The sequence below is a fragment of the Thamnophis elegans genome, chromosome 5, assembly GCF_009769535.1.
Source record: "Thamnophis elegans isolate rThaEle1 chromosome 5, rThaEle1.pri, whole genome shotgun sequence".
Classification (NCBI taxonomy): domain Eukaryota; kingdom Metazoa; phylum Chordata; class Lepidosauria; order Squamata; family Colubridae; genus Thamnophis; species Thamnophis elegans.
Window position 1 is genome coordinate 80,359,576 of NC_045545.1, and position 21,454 is coordinate 80,381,029.

Below are 21,454 nucleotides of genomic sequence, written 5' to 3' on the forward strand. Positions count from 1 at the left end.
CATTCAGTTTTGGTTTTTAAACAGGGTTCTGTGTATATCAGATCCTCACGTCCAACAGGCATCGTAACACTATTACATTCAAAACCGCATCAAATGAAAAACAAAACAAAATGAACGAAAAGGGGAACCCCTGCAAAGGATGGCATTCTAGGATATTTACCCGCATCATTACTCTCCACGTTATCAGTCACGAATTCCATGAGTGCCATTTCCCCTCCTCGCTCCAAAATATCAAAAAGAGATTTGCTTCTATTCTGCTCCAATTTCCCCAAATGGTTTCTTACTTAAGCCATCTCAAAAAAATTTTTTTAATAATAATAAGTAAACAAAGCAAACAAAAAAAATAGAGGTAAATGTTATAACCTTTGGAATTTCACATTGTAAAACATCGAAGGTTTTTAACAGGTTTATGTTTCCCACACGTAAGAAGAATCTTGCAAGACCCGCATAGAAAAAGGAGGATCCTAAACTGGCTTCACTTTTGTTTTGCGCAAAACAAGGGCATGATTGTACTCTGGGCAATGCTTCCATAGACAGCATTAGAATCATTTGCACATCAATAAGAAAATAAGGATACTTGCGGTGTCATCTCTTAAAAATATATAGATATAGATATATATTCCGATAGTGATTCTTTTCTTTTTTAAAAAAATCCATCCTGCCACCTTTCAAGCTTCCTGGTTTTCAATTAACAGCAATGTTGTTCTCTTCTATGAAGTGAGGAAATTGGTGTTTTGGCACATTGTCTTCAGCCGTGCTGCTCGGCTTCTCCATCTCTGAGCCAATCACAGCCTGGGAACCATCCATCTTGGAAATGGGGGCAGAATTCATTGCTACATTGATGGCTGGACTTCCCCCAATGGTGTTTGGAAGAGAACGGATGCCTCCACTTTGGATCACAGAGATCTCATTGGTTTTCATGGCCAAGCCATTACTGAGCACTGCAGCATACTGGTTCCATGCCGATGTATCAAGGCTCAGCGAAGGGCTCGCTGCATCTTTAGGGAACATTTCTGATACCTTCTTCGAATCGTTGCCAAGCAAAGCCATCGGGTTATCAATCGACAGCCTTCTTCCACGCCTGGCAGAATTGTTCCACATGTGAGTTCCAACATGGACCTTATGGAAAAGAACGTCAACATTAGACTTCTGTGGGTATGAATCTAGGCAAACCTGGAAGAGCTAAAATGGATGGATATGCAAGATTTAAATCCCTGCTCAGGGACAGTGGCTACAGTGCAAGGCTGGGATTCAAAGATTTTAGCAACCAGTTCTCAGCCCGGTTGCTGGGTGGGCAGGACCTACTCGGTCTCCTGCACCAAGGTGGGGGCAGGGGGCATTTTCACTCTCCCCAGGCTCCAGAGCCTTTCCTCGAGCCTCTGGGAAGGCAAAAACATCCTCCCCCAGGTGCCAGAGGCCCTCCAGAGGCCGGAAACGGGCCCATTTCTGGACTTCCGGGAGGGAGGCCTGATTTTTGCCCTCCCTAGGCTCAGGAGACTTTCTTTGAGTCTCCAAGAGAGCGAAAATGGTTTCCCTTGGCTTCCGGAAGCTTTCCTTGAGCTTTTGGGAGGACAAAATGACATCCCCCGGGCTCAGGAGGCCCTCCAGAGGCCAGAAACAGGCCTGTTTCTGGACTTTTGGAATTTCCAGGAGGGCTGTTTTTCACCCTCCCAGAACTTCCGTGTGGGCTCTGCACTTATCTGGCATCCAAAACAGGAGACTCCTGGGAGGGGAGGAGCAGGGTGGGCGGGGCCAGCCAGTCCTTGGAACTACCGGTTCGGTGAACCAGATGTAAAATTAGCATCCAGTTCGCTCAAACCGGCGAACCGGTCCAAACCAGTTGAATCTCACCCCTGCTACCATGAGTAAAACTCTCTCCCTCAATTACTACCATTCCAGAAGTTTATTCTGGGGAGAAGTATATCTGGTAAGCAACTAATGGCCCTGAGTCTGGTTTGAAGGTTCTTCTGCACTTCACACCTCTGGTGATAGCTAACTGTCTCTTACACAATTGAAAAAGGAGTATACCCACCCCCTCTGCCTCTGTCTGGCCTCATCCTTTGGTAGCTTGTAGCCGTACTATCACATACTCTTATCCATTATCCAAGGACGTGTAACATGTAATCTCCATGGGAGAAAAATGTTGCCCATCCCTGAGAAAGGAGGCATGAATCTCTATGAATCTCTGTGGAGATTCTCAGTCATCCAGGTCATAGTTGTCCTAAAGGTGCTTTTTCAAGAGGCAACTGGACTTCCTGGTTATTTTTTTTTTGAAGATTTTTTGCTTCTCTTCCAAGAAGAGCTGAAGATGCATCTTGGATGAGAAGCGAAATTTCATCAAAGAAAAATCAGAAAACCAGAACCAGTTGCCCCTTGAAAAAGCACCTTTGGAGTCCTGAGGAGGAGAAACAAGAGATGAGAATATCTATGGAGATTCTCAGTCATCCAGGTCATGATTGTCCCAAAGACGCTTTTTTTCATAAGGCAACTGGACTTTCTGGTTTTTTGTTGGAAGACGTTTTGCTTCTCATCCAAGAAGCTTCCTCAGGAAGGAGTATAAATCCTTCCATTCCTCACCATCCAATCAGAGCTGAAGAAGTTTCTCAGATGAGAAGTGAAACGTCTTCAAAGAAAACCCAGTTGCCTCTTTAAAAGACCTCCTTTGGGAAGAGATGAGAACCTCTAATGAATATGGGATATGATAAGGGGTGGGCTTCAAAATATTTAGCAAGGGGTTCTCTGCCCGGTTGCTGGGTGGGCATGGCTTAGTCGGCCTCCTGCACCATGATGGGGGGAGGCATTTTTGCTCTCCCCAGGCTCCAGAGACTTTCCTTGAGCCTCCAGGAAAGCAAAAATGGCTTTCCCCAGACTCCGGAGGCCCTCTGGAGACCCTAACCCTCCAGAACCTCTGGTAGGCCTGTTTTTTGCTCTTCCTGAGCCTCTGTGCACACCCTGCATCCAAAATGGGCTGTGTAGGGACTCATGGGAGGGGAGGGCCAGCTAGGAGTGGGATCTGGGGGTTCTCCAAACTGCACAGAATCTTAGCTAGAGGTTCTCCTGAACCCCTGCGAACCCCCAGCAACCCACCCCTATCCTGTAATATCTACCACAACCTAAGGCCGATCGTGAAGAAGCAGCTGAACATACGTATCGTTGCCTTCCAATTGCTCACCTTGAGATTCCCCTTTGTGGTAAAAGCTCTTCCACAGATGGTGCACGCAAACGGCTTTTCTCCTGTGTGCGTCCGCTCGTGGATCTGAAGAGCACTTGCCGAAGAGAAGTTCTTACCACACGTAGTGCAGATATGCTGCTTAGCTGTACGGCGGTGGGGTGGCACCAGTAGAGGAGGCACACTGGGTGTTAATGCAGGAGGGGCAATAAAATGGCTGGTGCTAATGGGGCGATCGCTAGACATCTCCATTTTTATGAGAGCCGGTGGTGCTCTGATAAATGATGGGTGAATGCTGCTCCGGCCTGAAAAACAAAAAGGTAAAAGGTCTGTTGATGTATTGTTTAGACCACAAGATTCATAAAAATTCTCCAAGCCCAATTTTATTATGCAAACAAATAACTGAGTGAATAGGAACAAGTCATACTGAGAGAAGAAAAGATCCGATGGAGATGAAAATAATTAGGAATTTGTGGGGTGAAGACTTGAGGTGTACATAGATAATCCTGGATGTTTGACCACAACTGGAACCAGAACTTCCATCGCTAAGCCATGTGGTCGTTAAATGAGTCACGCCCAGTTTACCACCTGTGTTGCTGCAGTTGTTAAACAAATCACGTGATTTTTAAGTGAATCTGGCTTTCCCCATTGTCCTTGCTTGTCAAAAGTCCCGAGTAAGTCACAAATGGCAATAGTGACACCCCGGGATGAAGCAACTGTGATAATTTATATGGCCCACCGGGGCCAGCAAAGCTGGCAGCACAGTCAGACAGTGAGAAGGTTGGGAGGAACATGGACCAGTCCAGCTCAAATGGAGGAGGCAGAGAGGAGCTAGACAGCAGTGAGGCAGAGGAACAGCTGGAGCCTGTTCCCAGTGTGCATATGCGCAGAGCTGCCAGAAGACATGAACAACTAAAAAAGCAGGGTTGACTTGAGAGTAAAGCCCCACCTTGGAGGTGATTGGCCCCTCCCATAGAAAACAAAAAAGGAGCGAACGGGGAGTGGGCTTTTGCAGGAAACAATTCATTCATTCAGTCGTTTCAAGAGTGGAAAGTTCTGTTTGTGACTATAAGAGACTCTATGCCAGGTTTTGCCATGCCCTGTGTTTGGAAACTAGTTATTTGGCACCTTGCCAAACGAGATAAGGTTCGTGTTGATAAATATTCCTTTGTAAGACTGTTTGCTAAGTCTTGCGGACTGTGAATGAAAAAAATTCACAGTTGTGTAAATAAAAGGGGTTTTGCCAGGACCAAGACTCTGCTTCTTGCTTTTTAAGGAAGCCTGGATCACAACAATATATGACAATTGCCAAATACTCAGATTTTGAATCAGATGCAAAAGTGAAAAGGCTCATCAGAAGTCCCTTTTCTTCAGGATCATCATAATTTTGAACAGTTGCTAAATGAATGGTTGTGAGTTGAGGAATACCTGTATAATTTGACAGTACGGGGTATGCAGTTAACCCAGCAAAGCCCTTCGATGGAACAGGCTGTGATGTCAAACCCTGAGAGGCTGGTATCTTTTCTCCTTTCCCCAAGGTCACCCAGACATTACTTTCATCCCTTAGTTGCCCCAATGCACTTTAGATGGGGCTTCACTTGAAAATCTCTCAAAAGCCTTAGTTGGATCATAATAAAGCAGTGGAAGGCATTTATGGGCATGCCTCAGTATGCTTATCTGGTATTTTTGTAAGCCTCACTGGTTGCCAGTTTGCTTCTGGAGTGCAATTCAAGATGCTGGTTACAACCTGTAAAATCTATGTCAACATTCCAAGTAATACACCCATAGCAAACAGAACTCTAAGGCAGGTGGATTCCTCAAAGAACAGTTTTATTTGGAGATATCATATTGGCACAGACTGGTGAAAAACAACTCTGAGAGTTCCCATGGTTTTCACCTAATTAAAAATTGAAAGTTTCCCTTTCCCACAAACAATAAGTCACATTGTCCAATCTAGGTGCTAGCCAGTTGCTAGGTAACATCACTCCTCCTCTCTTCAGCCACCTGTGCTGGAATGTCCTTGGTTCCCAGGAGAAACTATTTTGTTTTGGCTATAAACTATCTCTATTCCCCCCACTCCCTATCCTTCGGCTCCAGTGTGGCAACACCAAAGCTTCAAAAATGGCTTCAGTCAGGCCAGCTTCAGAGTTGACAGTCTTTGCGGCATAGGAATAGGTTACGGGTAGTCCTCAACTTACTATCACAACTGAGCCCCAAATTTCTGTTGTTAAGTGAGACATTTGTTTAAGTGAGTTTTACCCCATTTACGAACTTCCTTGCCACATTTATTAAGTGAATCATGGCAGTGGATAAGTTAGTAACACACTTGTTAAGTGAATGTGGATTCCCCATTGACTTTGCTTGTCAGAAGGTTTCAAAAGGGAAATCACATGACCTTAGGACACAGCAACGGTCATAAGTATGAACCAATTGCCAAGCATCTGAATTTTGATCGCATGAACATGGGGATGCTGCAAAGGTTTCAACTGTGAAAAATGGTCATAAGTCACTTTTTTTCAGTGCTGTTGCAACTTTGAACAGTCACTAAATGAATTGTTACGTCAAGGACTATTTGTTCTTGAGGAATTGCCTCTCTCCCATGGATTGTACCCAGTTGGCATATGCCACCAAAGTTGTATACTGGGAATGCTTTCAATTAAATAATGTCCTCTATCAACTGAGGAAGCTTTTGGGGAAAGAGTTCCCACCCCCCTGAAATCAGGGGTGGCTGCTACAGGTTCACCCGGGTTCAGGAGAACCTGTAACTAACATTATAGCCAGTTCGGAGAATTCCTACCCCTGGCTGTCCTCACCCACCCCATCCCACCCCTCCCAGGAGTCTCCACATAGCCTATGTTGGATGTGAGGTAAGTGCAGGGCCAGGACTGAGGTTTGGGGAGGGGGAAAATGGGCTCCAGAAGTTCCGGAAGGTGGGAAACGGGCTCATTTCTGGCCTCCATAGGAGGCAGTTTTCGCCCTCACAGAGGCTCGACAAAAGCCTCTGGAGCCTGGGGAATGTATAAAGCCCCCCCCCCCCCAGCAGTGCAGGAGGCCAACTAGGCCACGCCCTGGTAGCATAACTAGGTCTTGAGGCTTTAAAAAAAATAAAAAGCAATAGGAGTAATCTAATTTAATCTAATTTTCCATAAGGTGGGTGTCACAGCAGAGAAGATACCTTGTTTCCCTGAAAATAAGACCTCCCCAGATTATAAGTGTGCATCCGCTAAAATAATCCCTCCCCTGAAAACAAGCCCTCCCCAAAAATATTGCAACACAACAGCAGCCATGAGGTGACCAGGCTGGCCACCCCCTGCACCTCAAAAAGAATAAGACCTCCCCGAAAATAAGGCCAAGCGCTTATTTCGGGGGTCAAAAGAAAATAAGACCGCTGTCTTATTTTCAGGAAAACACAGTAGCTCTCTTGGGGACCCACCAAATATAGGTCATAACTGATGATTCCCACAAATATTAATCATGCAGGTTTTTAAAAGCTGGACAATGTTTCTGAATACACCACAGTAGCCTAATTTCTTTTTCTAAACTGAGAAAGCTATAATTTACATTTCACATGGCTGGGTTCAGAACAGGGCACTTAATTCAGTCATCTGAATGGTAGCCAGGAACTGAGCAAGGACTAGGGAGGCCCCAGCCAGCCATAAAGTTCCATTTACCTCAGCATAATAGAAGGCAAACTAAACCTGCTCAATTTTACAACAATAATTTGGGCCAAATATTTTTTCCCTGATTGGAATTCACACAAACTATTTCAGCTGTTCAAGAAAAAGTTGGGAAAGATGGGGGGAAGGGGGAGTGATAGGAAAAAGCAAAGTGAGATAATAATTTGAATTGATGTGTCATTTTTAAATTAGTGGACACTCTAAAATGCCCATTCATCTCTCATGTTTCAACAGGCAAATTAGTAGGTTCACACTAGACAGGTCTGGTTGGCTACATTAGATTCAGTTCAAATTGAAAAATCAAGTGGACTCAAAACTTCACTGCAAATTCCTTTTCTGAACAGATCTGAATAGTAATTGAATTTACTTGGAAACACTTAATTGGATCTAAATCAATAAACTTACTCAGAAAAATCAGTTCTAATGGAAATTCAAACTTCGAATCCAATCCAAACACAACTCTAGTTCACAAATCATGCTAAGTCATAGTTTGTTTGATTATAGATAGCCCAATAGATACTTTTGACTGGATTCACTAACAATAAGTTATAAATCATATCTTACAATCAGGGGTGGGTTGCTGTCGGCTTTACTGCTGGTTCGGTGCATGCAAAAATTGTGCTCCATGCTCCTTGCGTGTTCACATTGGCACATAAATAGGTCTGTGCATGCGCAGAACATTAAAAAAAAGGGGGGGGAATAATTTCTGCAATGAAAATTATTATCTGCATGCACAGAACCAAAAATCAAGATGGTGCTGCTGTAGTAGAACCAGTTCAGGGGCGTGGCAGGCCTGGGTCGCTGCCGGGCCCAGCGATCCAGGCCACCAAACCACTATGGGAAGGAACCCACTTCTGCTTACAATCCATAATCGTTAAATTCGCACTTTGGTCTCTAAACCAAAACCAAGCAAATCTCATCATGGCTTAACATGCTATATGAACCCAGTCACTATTTACACTTAAGAACATATATTTTTCATATATGAGTATTAGCTACCAAGCAAACTGTACACATTAGAGGACAGAAGAATAGCTACATAGCTATTTTACATAGGACAATTTTCTTTTGGCAGGGCTGTTATTGTTTATGTGAAGGACTGCCTCCCAGCTAAGTCTAGTTAAAGAGAGAACAGGAAGACTCTTGCAATTCACCATCAACATTTAGCAGCCAAATGCCAGATGCAGCTGGTGAACAGATCAACATCTTCTTCAGCCTGGTGTGAAACATAAGAACATGGTGTATAAATTAGAGCCCATACAATTCTGCTTTTGCTCTTTTGGGGTGGGGGCATTTCCTTTTGGGGGTGGTGGTGATGTATAAAAGGCTCTCCTTCAGAAACAAGACAAGATTCCTACTTTGATTTACAATTCTGCATCATTTAGTGCAAGAAGCCAGCCTTCAACAGGATGTTGTTTGGATAATGTGATCACAGCTCCCATTCCATCAAGAAAAATCGGAGTTGAATAATTCAAAACAGTGATATGATGCCAAGTTGAGTAGCAGTACTTTCCCACTTGTTCCAAAGCCATGGGGTTTATTTTAAGTGATTTTAAGTAATCGGATGTAAAAGAAAACTAGAAATAAAATGTTTTCTTGCCTAGGAAATAAATTCACATTTGCCTGTCATTCATAAAGTGAATTCTGTATTATACTTTGTCTAGCTACATTCAGTGGTGGGATTCATTCAGCCAGTTCGCACCACTTTGGGAGAATCAGTTGTTAACTTTCTGAGCAGTTTGATGAATTGGTTGTTGAAAGAAATCGTTAGGGCAGAGAAGCAGTTGTTAAATTATTTGAACCCAACCACTGACTATGCTGACTCCAGATTTAATATTGCTGCCCCTGAAAATCATGGCACAAGGGATGGAAAGGAACAATACAGCCATGCAACCAAGATAGGTACTGATTATGATCTCACCTCTTTAGTGAGAGCTAAGGAATTGTTCCTAGGTTTCAAGAGCAACTGATTTTGATCAGATAGTCAGGTATCATTTTTCACAGTCAATATTCCTCAAATATTAGGTACTAGAGAAAAATATGGCCTATGGGGTGATGAATGGAAGTGAAATTTTCTGATCTGGGAGATTGGCTGTCCTAGCATAGACTACAAACATTTAACTCCATCCATGTATGAAAAAGAGAATTAATTTCACAGTAATTGCTAGGATCTTTGCTTCCCTTTAAAGTGACTCACCATATTCTCCATTTTGGAAGTATAACCCAGGTTCCTCTTTGATGACTTTTCGACCAATGTTGCCGTATGTTAGATCCAAAGCCCGTTCTCTTTCTGTAGGTGTGACTTCAGGGCCTTCAGCCTTACTTCCCACTGTTCCGTCTTCTTGGATACTAAAACACGGTGACTTTGATCTGGTGCTCTCTGCTTGACTGTTGGTTGGAGACATGGCCAGGAAGGAAGCCGATTCAGAGGTGATGGGGCTACGGCTACCGTTTTGATAGTCCAGATCACCTGCCACTGAGGAAGAATCATTGGTCATGCCGTCGCTCTCCGCAGATCCATTATCACTCGACTTCAAACTGCTCTGTCGCTGCAAAGTCAAAGCCGAATTCACCATCTTCATATGGTTTTCTAGCGCTGAAATACTGGCAGAAACAGATGTTGAGGGATCAGCTTGAGCGTTGCAAGATTTAGAGGAATGGTTTGGGCCGTTGGGTGATTCCAAGTCTTCATCCATTTCCATGCTTTCATTGATCTCTAAGCAGCAGGGATCTCCGTTGTTCTCAGCTGAAGTAGCCTCCATGTCATTATTATCATGGGTGTTTTCTGCCACTGGGGTATTGGGAATTTGCCCTCCCATATGCATGCGAATGTGCTGCTGTAGCACCACTGCGTTTGTAAATTTCTTTTGGCAGATGGGACAGGAGTGCTGCATCTTCAAGGGAGTATTCGCCCGGTGCACGCCGTAGTGTGTTTTGAGGTTGCCTTTGGTGGAAAAAGCACGGCCACAAATCTTGCACTTGAAGGGCCTCTCCCCCGTGTGAGTGCGGTAATGCATTTTGAGGGAGCTCTGGCAACTGAGGACTCTATGGCAGATCAAGCACTCATTGGGGTCAGTGGTGGCTTTGTCAATGTTCTCCACCAGCTGCTGGAGCTTTGTGGTTTCAGAGCCTTGCTCACCAACCCGGCATCCATGGAAAGCGCTCCCACTGCAGCCAGCCTGTGGAGAGCTCTGGTTCTGCTCAGCTCCCGATTCCTGACTGGCCAGACCCGGTGAAGAATCTCCTTCGCTTTCTGGAGAAGGCCTAGGCTGGGCATCGGTTAGAAGTGTATTGCTGAAAGGATCCTTGCTACTTGTGGGGGTGGAATTGTTTGGTGGCGGCAAGGCCGAGCCCACGGAACCCGGCAGGGGAGTCAAAATAGGTTTGGAATCCACAATGAGATTCGATTCGTCTAATGGGAGAGACATGCCGTAAGGTATGCCGGTGCTGGTGGGCACGTTATCTAGGTGTTCAGGCACAGGGTAAGGATTCATTTTGATGTGAGGGTATTTGTCTTTATGCCGCTGGAAATGCACTTTCAGGTTGCCCTTGGTGGTGAAGCGATTGCCACAGATGTTGCACTTGTAGGGCCTCTCCCCGGTGTGGGAACGCAGGTGGATCTGCAGGGCGCTGTCGTTGCCAAAGACTTTGCCGCAAAACTTGCACTTGTGTTTGAAGAAGGACTCCTCTTGGCTCAGTTTACTTTCAGAGACGCTCACATTTGCTACTTTCCCTTTTCCCTTCTTTGAGGGGTCGCCGGCTGGGGAGACAGCGGAAAGGGGATTCTGGAAGATGGCCGAGCTGGAGGATTGAGGTAGCAAAGGGCTCAGGAAGCGAGACATGGAACCCGGCAAGCTCCGACCCGCATCAGGCTTCAAGGCCAGGGCAGGGGCAATCCCCCCGGCCACCGAGACGGCTGTCGGAATAGCGATATTTGAATGAGGTAGTTTGCCTTGCTTCAAGGATTCCAGGGATAGGCTCGGATTCCCAGCTTTCTGTCCAATTAAAGCAACAGCAGCCGACAGCTGCTGGGACATATGAGCCCCCAAAGCTTTGAGGGGTTCTGCAGCAGCCACGGAGGGATGTAGGACATGGGGGGCCATCATGGCAATTTGGATGCGGATCTGCTCCGTCAGCTGAAGCTGCTGGAGTTGCTGCTGCTGTAGGCACATCAACTGCTCCAGAATCATCGGGATGGCACTGAGACCAGCCACGGAAGGAGGGAGAGACTCTGAGGTACACTGGTTGACAGCCACTTTAGTGCCATGTATAGTTTGCAAAGTCACATTAGTGTTTGGTACTTTGGGTTTGGGGAGGAAGCTTAGCCCTTGAGTTGCGGAGGCAACGGAGGGTTCTGTTTTTAGATACGTCACTCCTGAAGGTTCAGATACAGATTTCTCTTCTCTCTTTTCTGCCGAAGGTGGGCAGCTCTTTAGGTGACTCTCCTCAGCCAGCCTACCATCCATTTGGCCGGTTGGAAAAGTCTCCCCAGAGCAGTTGGGGAAGGCTTCTAAGGGCACTGCCCCTTCACTGTCATTCATGATGAGGACAGGTGGTGTTTTAGTGCAATTTTTCTTATGCTCGAGGAGTTCAGTGAGGTCAAAGAACTCGGCACAGCATTTCTCACAGACATGGGTTTCTTCGGTCCGACATCTTTTGGCATTCATTTCACCTCTGTCACCTGGGGTATCCTGTGGACTTCCTGGAAAGACATCAGAAAGAGAGAAAAGATCTGAGTGGAATGACACCACGGATTGGAAAAGCAAGAAGCCTTCATGGGATGACCTTGCAACAGGAGTCTCCAACTGTGGCAACTTTTAAGACTTGTGGACTTCAACTCCCAGAATTCCTCAGCCAGTCATGGCTGGCTTTAAGACTTGTAGACTTTAACTCCCAGAATTCCTCAGCCAGACAGCCAGAGGAATTCTGGGAGTTGAAGTCCACAAAGCTTAAAGTTGCCATGGTTTGAGACCCCTGGCTGGCAGGATTGAAACACACAGGAATGGGGACGGTCTTTGTCCAGTCTCTATGGCTGCTATAGTTTAAAGCAATTTGTGAAATATCCTAGGACAGGGGTCTCCAAATTTGCCAACTTTTAAGGCTTGTGGACTCCAATTCTTCATGGCCAGCTGAGGAATTCTGGGAGTTGAAGTCCACAAGCCTTAAAATTTCCAAGTTTAGAGACCCTTGTCCTAGGGCAAAGACAAAGTTGGTGAAACTAAGATGGGTGACTTGCTTTCCAGGTCACCATTGGCTTCACATCATTTTGATTTCCCAGTGCTTGGATCTCTAGGTGGTTCTTGACTTGCAACCATTTGTTCAGTGAAGTTACAACAGCACTGAAAAAAGTGACTATAACCGTTTTTTACACTTATGAGCATTGCTGCATCCTCATGGTCACATGATCAAAGTTTGGATAATCAGCAACATATATTTATTACAGTTGCCCTGTCCCAGGGTCATGTGATCACCATTTGTAACCGGTTTCTGACAAGCAGTCAATGGGGGAAGCCAGACTTGCTTAATAACATGATCCACTTAACAACTGTAGTGATCTGCTTAACAACTGTGGCCAAAAGGTCATAAAATGAGGAGCAACTCATTTAACAACTGTCTCACTTAGCAACAAATGTACGGCTGAATTATGGTCATAAGATGAAGACTAATTGTGGTATGGCTTTTCAAGTAGCTTCGTGCTCAGGAGAACAACTAGGATGATCTTTACCAATTTGAACATTTCCAGATTTATTGGGATTGTAGAAATTCCCATTAGCCTGGATAGACTCCTCCAGCTGGGGATTCTGGAACTTGCCATCCATTGCTTCTTTAAGAAGAAATTGGACAACTATTTTTCGGAAATGCTATAGGCCATAGGGTCTCCTGCTCAAGCAGGGGGTTGGACTAGAAGATCTCCAAGGTCCCTTTCAAATCTGTATTTTTGTCAGGATCTCCTGCTGGAGCAGGGGGTTGGATTAGATGACCTCCAAGGTCCCTTCCAACTCTTATTCTATGATTCTATGATATTATATATGCTAAGAAATCCATATAATAGAACACTGCAATAATTTCACTGAGTTAGTTTTTCTTTGACAGCTCCACCGTGTGGCAAAATTAATATTTTCATTATCAGGAGACGGCTGAAAAATCTGTCCTCAAACTGATAGAATGGCTACCGAAGGGGGAAATGCTCATAAGAAAGGACGGCTAAATGAAACTGTAAATAGGCTAATATCTTGAGCTGATTGACATTGGAAAAGCACTATACAGATGGTGTTCAACTTACAGCCATTTGTTTAGTGATTGTTTGAAGTTAAAACTGCACTGGAAAAAAGTGATTTGCAACCAGTCTTCCCACTTACAACTGTGGCAGCCTTCCCACAGTTACCTACTCAGGTGCTTGTCAACCAGCACGCATTTATTACAGTTTCAGCATCCCTGAGTCACATTGATCATCATTTGTGACCTCCCAGCTGTCTTCCAACAAGCAAGGTGTAGCTGGATTTGCTTAATTGATCTTAAATGCAGCCATCTGCTTAACAACCGTAGCAAAAACGGTCATTTAAATTGGGTGCAACTCACTCAACAACTGCCTTGTTGGGCAATAGGAATTCTGGAAATTCCCAATGGTCGTCTTAAGTTGAGGACTACCTGATTGTACAATGAAGATGTGTTGTTCTTAGCAGAAATGCTGCGGCAATAAAATCTCTTCTTTTACATTAAAATTCACAATCAGTGAATTTGCAAGGAATGACTGGATAGGCATCTTTCCCTTGTAAGCTATTAAAGGAATAAAGTACAGTATTTTTAGTGTGGGAAAAACTCATGGAGGGCACATGAAAAAGTGGGGAAGGCAAATGAAACAGAGCGTTTTGCACCTTATATGCAACACTTTGTCCAGTAACATTTTTTCACTGATACCAGAACTGACTAGTAAATAACCAATTTCGCTGTATACATGATGTACAAAGGCACTAAAGGCTATACTATAATAGTAGCAAACACATAATGCAAGACAATGCGCTATGCAATGCTAATCTCCCAAAGATAATTATAATTTTGTGTTTATTTGGGTCTTTCTCAGAAGATCTTATCTAGATACAGGTTCTTTTTCTCATTCTCAGGTGTGTTTTGGTTTGTTTATGAGAAATGTGAAACTGAGGAACCGAAGTAAGGTGGTTGAGATGTAGACTGTGTGAATTCATTCTTTAGTCTCATTTGGCTGGCAAAACACAGCACCATTATTTCAGCAACTGAGTGTTGCCTTCACCTGGGAAGAATTGCTTATATCCTTGCTTGTACTCCAGCAAACTGAGATTCCACTGTTTCCTATTTTACTAGCAGAAGCACTGTCAAACCACAGTTCACAAGTAGTTCCCTAGCTTCTATAACAGTGTTTCTCAACTCAACAGTTCCAAGAAGGATCCACACCCATTTGCGTGTCACCCAGGTGACCTCGTGACACAGATAAACCTCCAGGTGACCTTAATGAACTTGCTAAAATGATGCAAATGACCAGCTGCCTGCAGGGAGTATAAATCCTTCCGTTTCCCACCATCCAGTCAGAACTGAAGAAGCTTATTGAATGTGAGAAGCAAAATGTCTTCCAAGAAAAAAACAAAAAGTCCATTTGCCTCTTGGAAAAGCACCTGTGGGACAACTATGACCTGGATGACTGAGAATCTCCATAGACAGTGTTTCTCAACCTTGGCAACTTGAAGATGTCACAACTTCAACTCCCAGAATTCCCTGGTCTGTTATGCTGGGTGGGGCATTCTGGATGTTGAAGCGCACACATTGCCAACATGCCAAGGCTGAGAAACATTATTCCATAACATGGGAGTGCAAAACCAGGGGCCGGATCCGGGCCACGGAGTGGTTAGATCTGGCCCATGGGGCCACCCTAGAAACAGTGAAGGATTGGCCCACAGTGCCTCTGCCAGTGAAAACGGAACTCAGGAGGGCTGCACGCGCCCCTCCCGAACTCCATTTTCACTGGCAGAGGGTTGCAGGAGGCCGTCACAGCCAAAACGGAGCTTGGGAGCCTGTTTTCACTGGCAGAGCACTTGGGCCACCACAGGCGCTGACATGAGTGATGTCGACCTGTCCACACCCAACCTGGCCACGCCCATCCTCCCCCCAGGTCAAACACAGCCCTAATGTAGCCCTCAATGAAATCGAGTTTGACACCCCTGCCATAGCATGTATAACTCCATAATGACTGATTATTATTATTTTTACATTCCTGATGGCAAAACAAAGGACAAAAAAATATTTTAAAACAAGCAATTCCTTTCCAAAAGCCCAATACTTCTACCTAAATCAGTGGTGGGATTCAGCCAGTTTACACCTATTTGGGAGAACCGGTTGTTAACTTTCTAAGCAGTTCAGAGAAAGGGTTGTTGGAAGAAATCTCCTTTTGGTTTTTGACAGGGCTAATCCAGTAAGGAAGGCAGGAAGGAAACATTCTGGTATTGTTTTTAGCCTAATCTTTATTGCTCTGCTTACAGAAACTGCCTCTCCGGTTAACCCTTAATACATTGTAACAGCAAGGTGAAGCACCCATCGACCTGAGTGATGTTGAGTTGGCGATGCCCACCCAGTCATATGACCACCAAGCCACGCCTACCCAGCTGGTCATTAGGGCAGAGAACCGGTTGTTAATTTATTTGAATCCCACCACTGACCTAAATGGATTGAAATTTTAATGTCACTACATTATAACCATGACTTGTACAACCCTCAAAGAGAAAACATTTAATGTCAATGAAAACTCCATCATCCAGGCCAAACGTATCTTTAAAAAAAGATTAAAACCATGGGCACGTCGCCATGATTTTAATCTTTTTTTAGATATCAGAATGCAGTCCTCAATGCTAAATGTTTGCTTGCTTCTGCAGGCAAATGATCACCAGGTTCTTCCTATGCTCCTACCTACCTTTCCAACCTTTTACTTTTTTTTTTGAATCATCAGTGTTCTTGCTTTTCTATTTATAAGTTCCAGTAAAGCACAAGTCACAACTGGTGGCAGCATCAAGCCACTTTGGCTGATCTTGGAATAGCTGGACCTGATTAGTACTTGAAAAGGAGGCCACTGACAAATCCCCCCAAAAGTAAACTGGACGGAGAATTTTAAAAAAAAAATGTTCCAGAAGGTGACAATGTCAAATTAAGAAGAAGTTGGATAACCATTTGTCTGAAGTGGTGTAGGGTTTCCTGTCTAGGTAGCGGGTTGGACTGGAAGACCTCCAAGGTCCCTTCCAACTCTGTTATTCTATTCTAAATCACCTCTGAAATGCTGTCAAGAAAACTGTATGGACACACCCATGCAGTGAGCGTGAACTAAATTCAATAAAAGGAGACTTTATTTTTACCTTAATGCAGTGTGATTCAAAGTAGAACTTGTGTAAGTCCATCAGATGGTCGGACATAGGCTCCCTTTAAGTCCAATTTGCCTCTAGTCTGCTAATATACAAGGGAGTTCTACTGGGGAACCTTCCTAACCAGCACGTTTCTGCAAAGACTCATTGTTGTTATTGCAAAGGGTGCATAAAATGATCCAAATAGGATCAGGAGCATTCTTAATTTTGCAATGCCTTTTGATTCATGGTTTAATTTTAAAAGCCAAATGACAAAGCTGGTGGGAAAGAAACACATGAAAATAACCACAATCAGGTCTTGTTTGCTAAAAAAAAAGTGTGAATGAACTCCTATGCTGGGAGCAAATAGGGTAATTTACCTATTTTCTAAATTGTTATTCAGTGGTCCATGACTGCAGGAAATACTGCCTCAGCAAAACTTGGAAACCTCAACTATACGAAGAAGCCGTCTTTGAAAAGTTGTATTTTGAGATATTTGTAGTTAATCCGCTAATTAAGATTGCTTTGAAGATCACTCATCAGGTTTTTTTTTAAAAAAAAACTTTTAAAAATTGTAACTTTACAGAGCAAAGCAAGGCTGCCTATTTTTTTAAAAAAAATAATTTACTTATTATAAGAGTAGACGCCAGCTTCACTGTTACCAATTACAAACACGTAAGGTAGCTACTGTGTTCCTCCACCCACAGTTGAGCAGACAGACACTGAATCATTTATACCAATAAAAGTTTTATGGAAGATGAAGAAGAAACTGCCGAGTTCAGCCAGAACAAGAGATTCATGTTCCCCCTACACCAAAAAGAAAGCTGTTTGCATGTTTTAATGCCAAGGCACACAAAAATGGCTTATCACACACAGCAGTGGAAAAAGTGGCTTTGAAACATTTCTTTGAACTCACGCACCTAAAAACTCCACAGGAATATGACCCCAGGTCTTAGCGTGATCTGCAAACTCTTTTAAATTTCTTTTTCTTAACTAGTTCAAAATGAATGCTACGATTCAAGTGGCAGATTGCTGCCCAAATATAAGCCTTAGAGCCGAGGTGGCGCAGTGGTTAAATGCAGCACTGCAGGCTACTGCTAGATCAGCAGTTCAGCGGTTCAAATCTCACCGGCTCAGGGTTGACTCAGCCTTCCATCCTTCCGAGGTGGGTAAAATGAGTACCCGGATTGTTGGGGGCAATATGCTGACTCTCTGTAAACCGCTTAGAGAGGGCTGAAAGCCCTATGAAGCGGTATATAAGTCTACTGCTAAGTCTACTGCTATTACAGTGTTCATTGCTGAGTCCATTTCTTGTGGGCCTAACTTCCAATCCAGCTCCCTCCTTCTCCTTGGACCCAGGGCTGACTGGAAATGCCAGTGGGGAGAGCAAAAGATGAAAAGGAAAGGAGAGGTGGGAGTAAGAAAAGTACAAATAGAGTCATCTTTAACCTAGCAATGTCGAAGGTTTGTGCAACTCTAGGAAAGGGGAAGATCAGTGGCATGCAAAGCTTTGGGAGCCGATACTCATAATATCAATTTTTGAGATTGTGCCATTGATGCTCTTACCAAATAGCTACTGAGAACTTCTCTTTCGATAGTGTGGATGACAACATGGGCATAGCCAATGACAAACTATCTGTTTCTTAGAAGGCCAAGTCATGAAATTTTCTCTAGCTTCCTCGGGTAAGTTTCACCACTCCAGCTTAACCATTTCATGGGTACATCTGACCACAAAATCCAAAACTTGAGCCACCCACTTTTTTAATTTTCAAAGTGTGAATATAGCAAGGGTGTCCAACTCACGTCATCACATTGTCATGTGACATACCATGACCTTTTTCCTCTTCACTAAACCAGAGGTGGGTGAGTTTGACGCTCCTGGTTTACAGGGTCTATTGGGCTCAGCTAATAGATGTGAGTGTAAGATATGATGTTGGGATTTACAGTATTACAATGTCACTTTTATTTCACCCAGAAAAATCTTGAAATGACAGATGGGCCAAGAACTCATTAGCTGTTGTGGGTGTTATTAAGCACAGTTACAGTTACATGGATGCCAAACTTCTAACTACAGTGTCTGACCATCAACAGCTGGTTCTATCTGCGAAGTTTGGACAGAAGAATCCTAACCAAAAGGGTACCTCCTCCTTTAAAAACTCAGGGATGGAAGAAACATTTTGCCAACCCATTTCCACCCAGCTAGTTGCAATGGGTGGAATAATAAATGTCTTTGTCAAAGGAAGGAGAAAAACCAACACAACTCAAATTGCCTTAGTCTTAAAAAGGTAAAGGTTCCCCTGCACATGTGTGCTAGTTGATTCTGGCTCTAGGGACAGTGCAAATATGAACCAGTTGCTAAGCATTCAAATTTTAACCACGTGGCCATTGGGATGCTGCAACAGTTGTAAGAGTGAAAAACAATCATTAATATTTCATGCATTATCTGGAAGCCAGATATTATTTTCTGGCCCAAGGAGGTACTGTATTTTGGTTCCACCACAAATCCGCAAAGCCCTTATCCGTGGAGACATAAGCACGAAGACTAATTCGCGCCGTTCTAAGCGCTAAGGAAAAACGCGACCCTACCGCGATGACATAATCGCGGAGGGCAAATCCGCGCATTCCCAAGCACTCAGTACCCTAAACCTAACCCTAACCCTAAACCTAACCCTAAACCTAAACCTAAACCTAACCCTAACCCTAAACCTAACCCTAAACCTAACCCTAAAACAAACCCCTAAACCTAATCCTAACCCTTACCTTAATTGAAATTGGCTTTCTGCCGCGGCGCCGTTTTAAAGCGCCCTTCTGTTGCCACGCTGTTGTCGCGGCGGTGATGACGCGCGGTGATGACATCGCGGCTTTAGCGCCGCGATTTTATCACCGTGATTTTGACAAGCGCGGTTTTGTCGTGCCACGCTGTATTTTTTGGGCTATAAGATGCACCAGAGTATAAGATGCACCAAGATTTTGAAGAGGAAAACAAGAAAAAAATAGTTTTTGCCCTCCCCAGCCCTCAGGCAGGGGGCTCCCAAACTCTCTGTGTACCCGTTTTTGCAAAATACCACCCTGTTTTTGGCAAAAACGGGACATGCAGGGTGGGGTTGTGGGAGGCCAGAAATGATTGTATTTGGTATATAAGATGCACCAACATTTCCATCCTCTTTTATGGAAGAAAAAAGTGCATCTTATAATCCAAAAAGCACAGTAGATGCTTACAATATGAATATGCAATCATTAGCAAATCAACAAACCAGAAAAAAATAAGCTACTACTTAATCAAGCATGTTTTCCAGGCTACACAATTTATTGGAAAAGGAGAGATTTTAAGGTGAACAAAATGTGGTGGTTAAACTAGGAGGAGGATTTAAACTAGAATAAGATAGGGTATTTTTAAAAAAATCATCCCAATTCAGACATTCCAATCACCTGCTAGCAATTATATAGCTATAACCTTGCCTCCCCGCCCAACAATCCATAGAAATTTAACCAGATTGGAGGGTTGAAGGACGCAACTATTCTCCTTCAATAGCCTCCTTGCTTATTAGCAAATTAGTGAACAGTAATTAGAGACAGTTTTTCCCCATTCCAATGCAGCAACTGACTAATGAACTCATGGGAGGCCCTGACACCAGTCTCTGAGCCCAATTCACTCAAAAGGTAATTTTGATGTGAATAAAATTAAGGAAGAACCCCAGGAAAGTTGTTCTGAGTTTTCACCGAAAAAGAGGAATCTAAATTTAGTAAATATAGGCAGTCCTCAATTTGTGAATATTGAAAATTATGACAGATACCCCCTACAAAGCTACTTCTGACACAGTTTTGAAGTTCTGGTGTCATTTCCCCTCCATTCAAGCAGAAGTGGGTTCCTACCAGTTCGCACCTATTCGGTAGAACCGATTCGTCAAATCTACCAAACCGGTTAGAAGATGTTCCACCAGTGGACCCGGAAAGGAGGCCACACCTACAGAAGAGGTTCCAAAAATTTTTGAAACCCACCACTGCATTCAAGTGACTGCTTTGGGGCACACGGCAACTGGCATGCATTTACGTCCATTTGCAAAGTCCTGTGGTCACATGACCATAATTTAGTTTTTGCTGGAAATTTCATTTTACTGGCAAAAATTGTCCCCTGGGAAACAATGGATTCACTTAACAACTATGGTGTTTGCTTAATGACCATGGCATTTATTTAATGACTGCTCTGATAAAAGATCATAAATTCAGAATACGACTGTCATTACTTATGACCATAATTGCCAGACTCAGTTATGGTTGAAACTTGAAATTCAGTTAAGCACAAGATACAAGCTCTGCCACATTGACATATCTTTTAAGCTTGTGGATGTGTAGCAAAATTGATTACATTGCTTGGGCAAATGCTACAGATCTCAATATGGAAAGGTCAGTTATTTCTCCCTTATTTTAACTATGATTGGATGAATATTCAATGTGCTGGGTTTTGAAATAAGGCTCAACCACAACCTACTCACAAATGCCAGCAGAGGTATTCATAGGGGAGTGCCAAAAAAGGCAATACAACAATCCCAAGCTATGCTTCCTACCCCGTTTCCTTGAAAATAAGTCCTCCACGGATAATAAGCCAAAATTGGGCTTTTGAGCACATGTGCTAAAATAAGCCCTCCCTTGAAAATAAGCCCTCCCTTGAAAATATTGCAACACAGCAGCAGCCATGACGTGACCAAGCTCGCCGCCTCCTGCACCTCAAAAATAATAAGACCTCCCCAAAAATAAGGCCAAGCGCTTATTTCAGGAGTCAAAAGAAAATAAGACCCTGTCTTATTTTGGGGGAAACATGGTATTTAACAGGTATTCCATTTGATCGTGCTGTCATGGCCACCAACTTGACTCTTTATAAAGTTGTATGACAGACAGATCCTCAGCTCATCAACTTTTTCCCAGTGAGTTGTGATCCTTCCGAAGAAGAGCCAAACTCCCGTCACTTTTAAATTAAATGATTGGCTCAAGAAACAAATGTTCTATTGCTCTTCCATTACCACAGCAGCACATCTGTTCTAGAAAAATGTTTGGTCTTCTTCAAAATAGAAAGACGGTGGAAACAGTACCTTATTCAAAAACTGACATGTTGTCCCAGTTTATATATATAAACTATTTCTATAGCTTGAAATAGTTCTATACTAGTCTCCCTTCATTTATTTATCAGCAAAAATGCAACACAAATCAATCTATCTATCATCTGTCTATCTGTCTATCTATCTATCTATCTATCT

At 43.6% G+C, this 21,454-nt stretch overlaps 1 protein-coding gene across 1 annotated transcript in view; it reads right to left on the bottom strand.

Annotated features, from left to right (window-relative positions):
* Window positions 1-684: 684 nt before the first annotated feature.
* SALL4 (spalt like transcription factor 4) overlaps window positions 685-21,454 on the bottom strand; it is a 32,778-nt gene continuing 12,008 nt past the window's right edge. The window contains exons 2-4 of the mRNA XM_032218795.1: window positions 9,044-11,548; window positions 3,173-3,474; window positions 685-1,119 (exon numbers count right to left, since the gene is read on the bottom strand). Of these exons, the coding sequence (XP_032074686.1) occupies window positions 685-1,119; window positions 3,173-3,474; window positions 9,044-11,548 (3,242 nt within the window). The remainder of the gene's footprint in view (window positions 1,120-3,172; window positions 3,475-9,043; window positions 11,549-21,454) is intronic.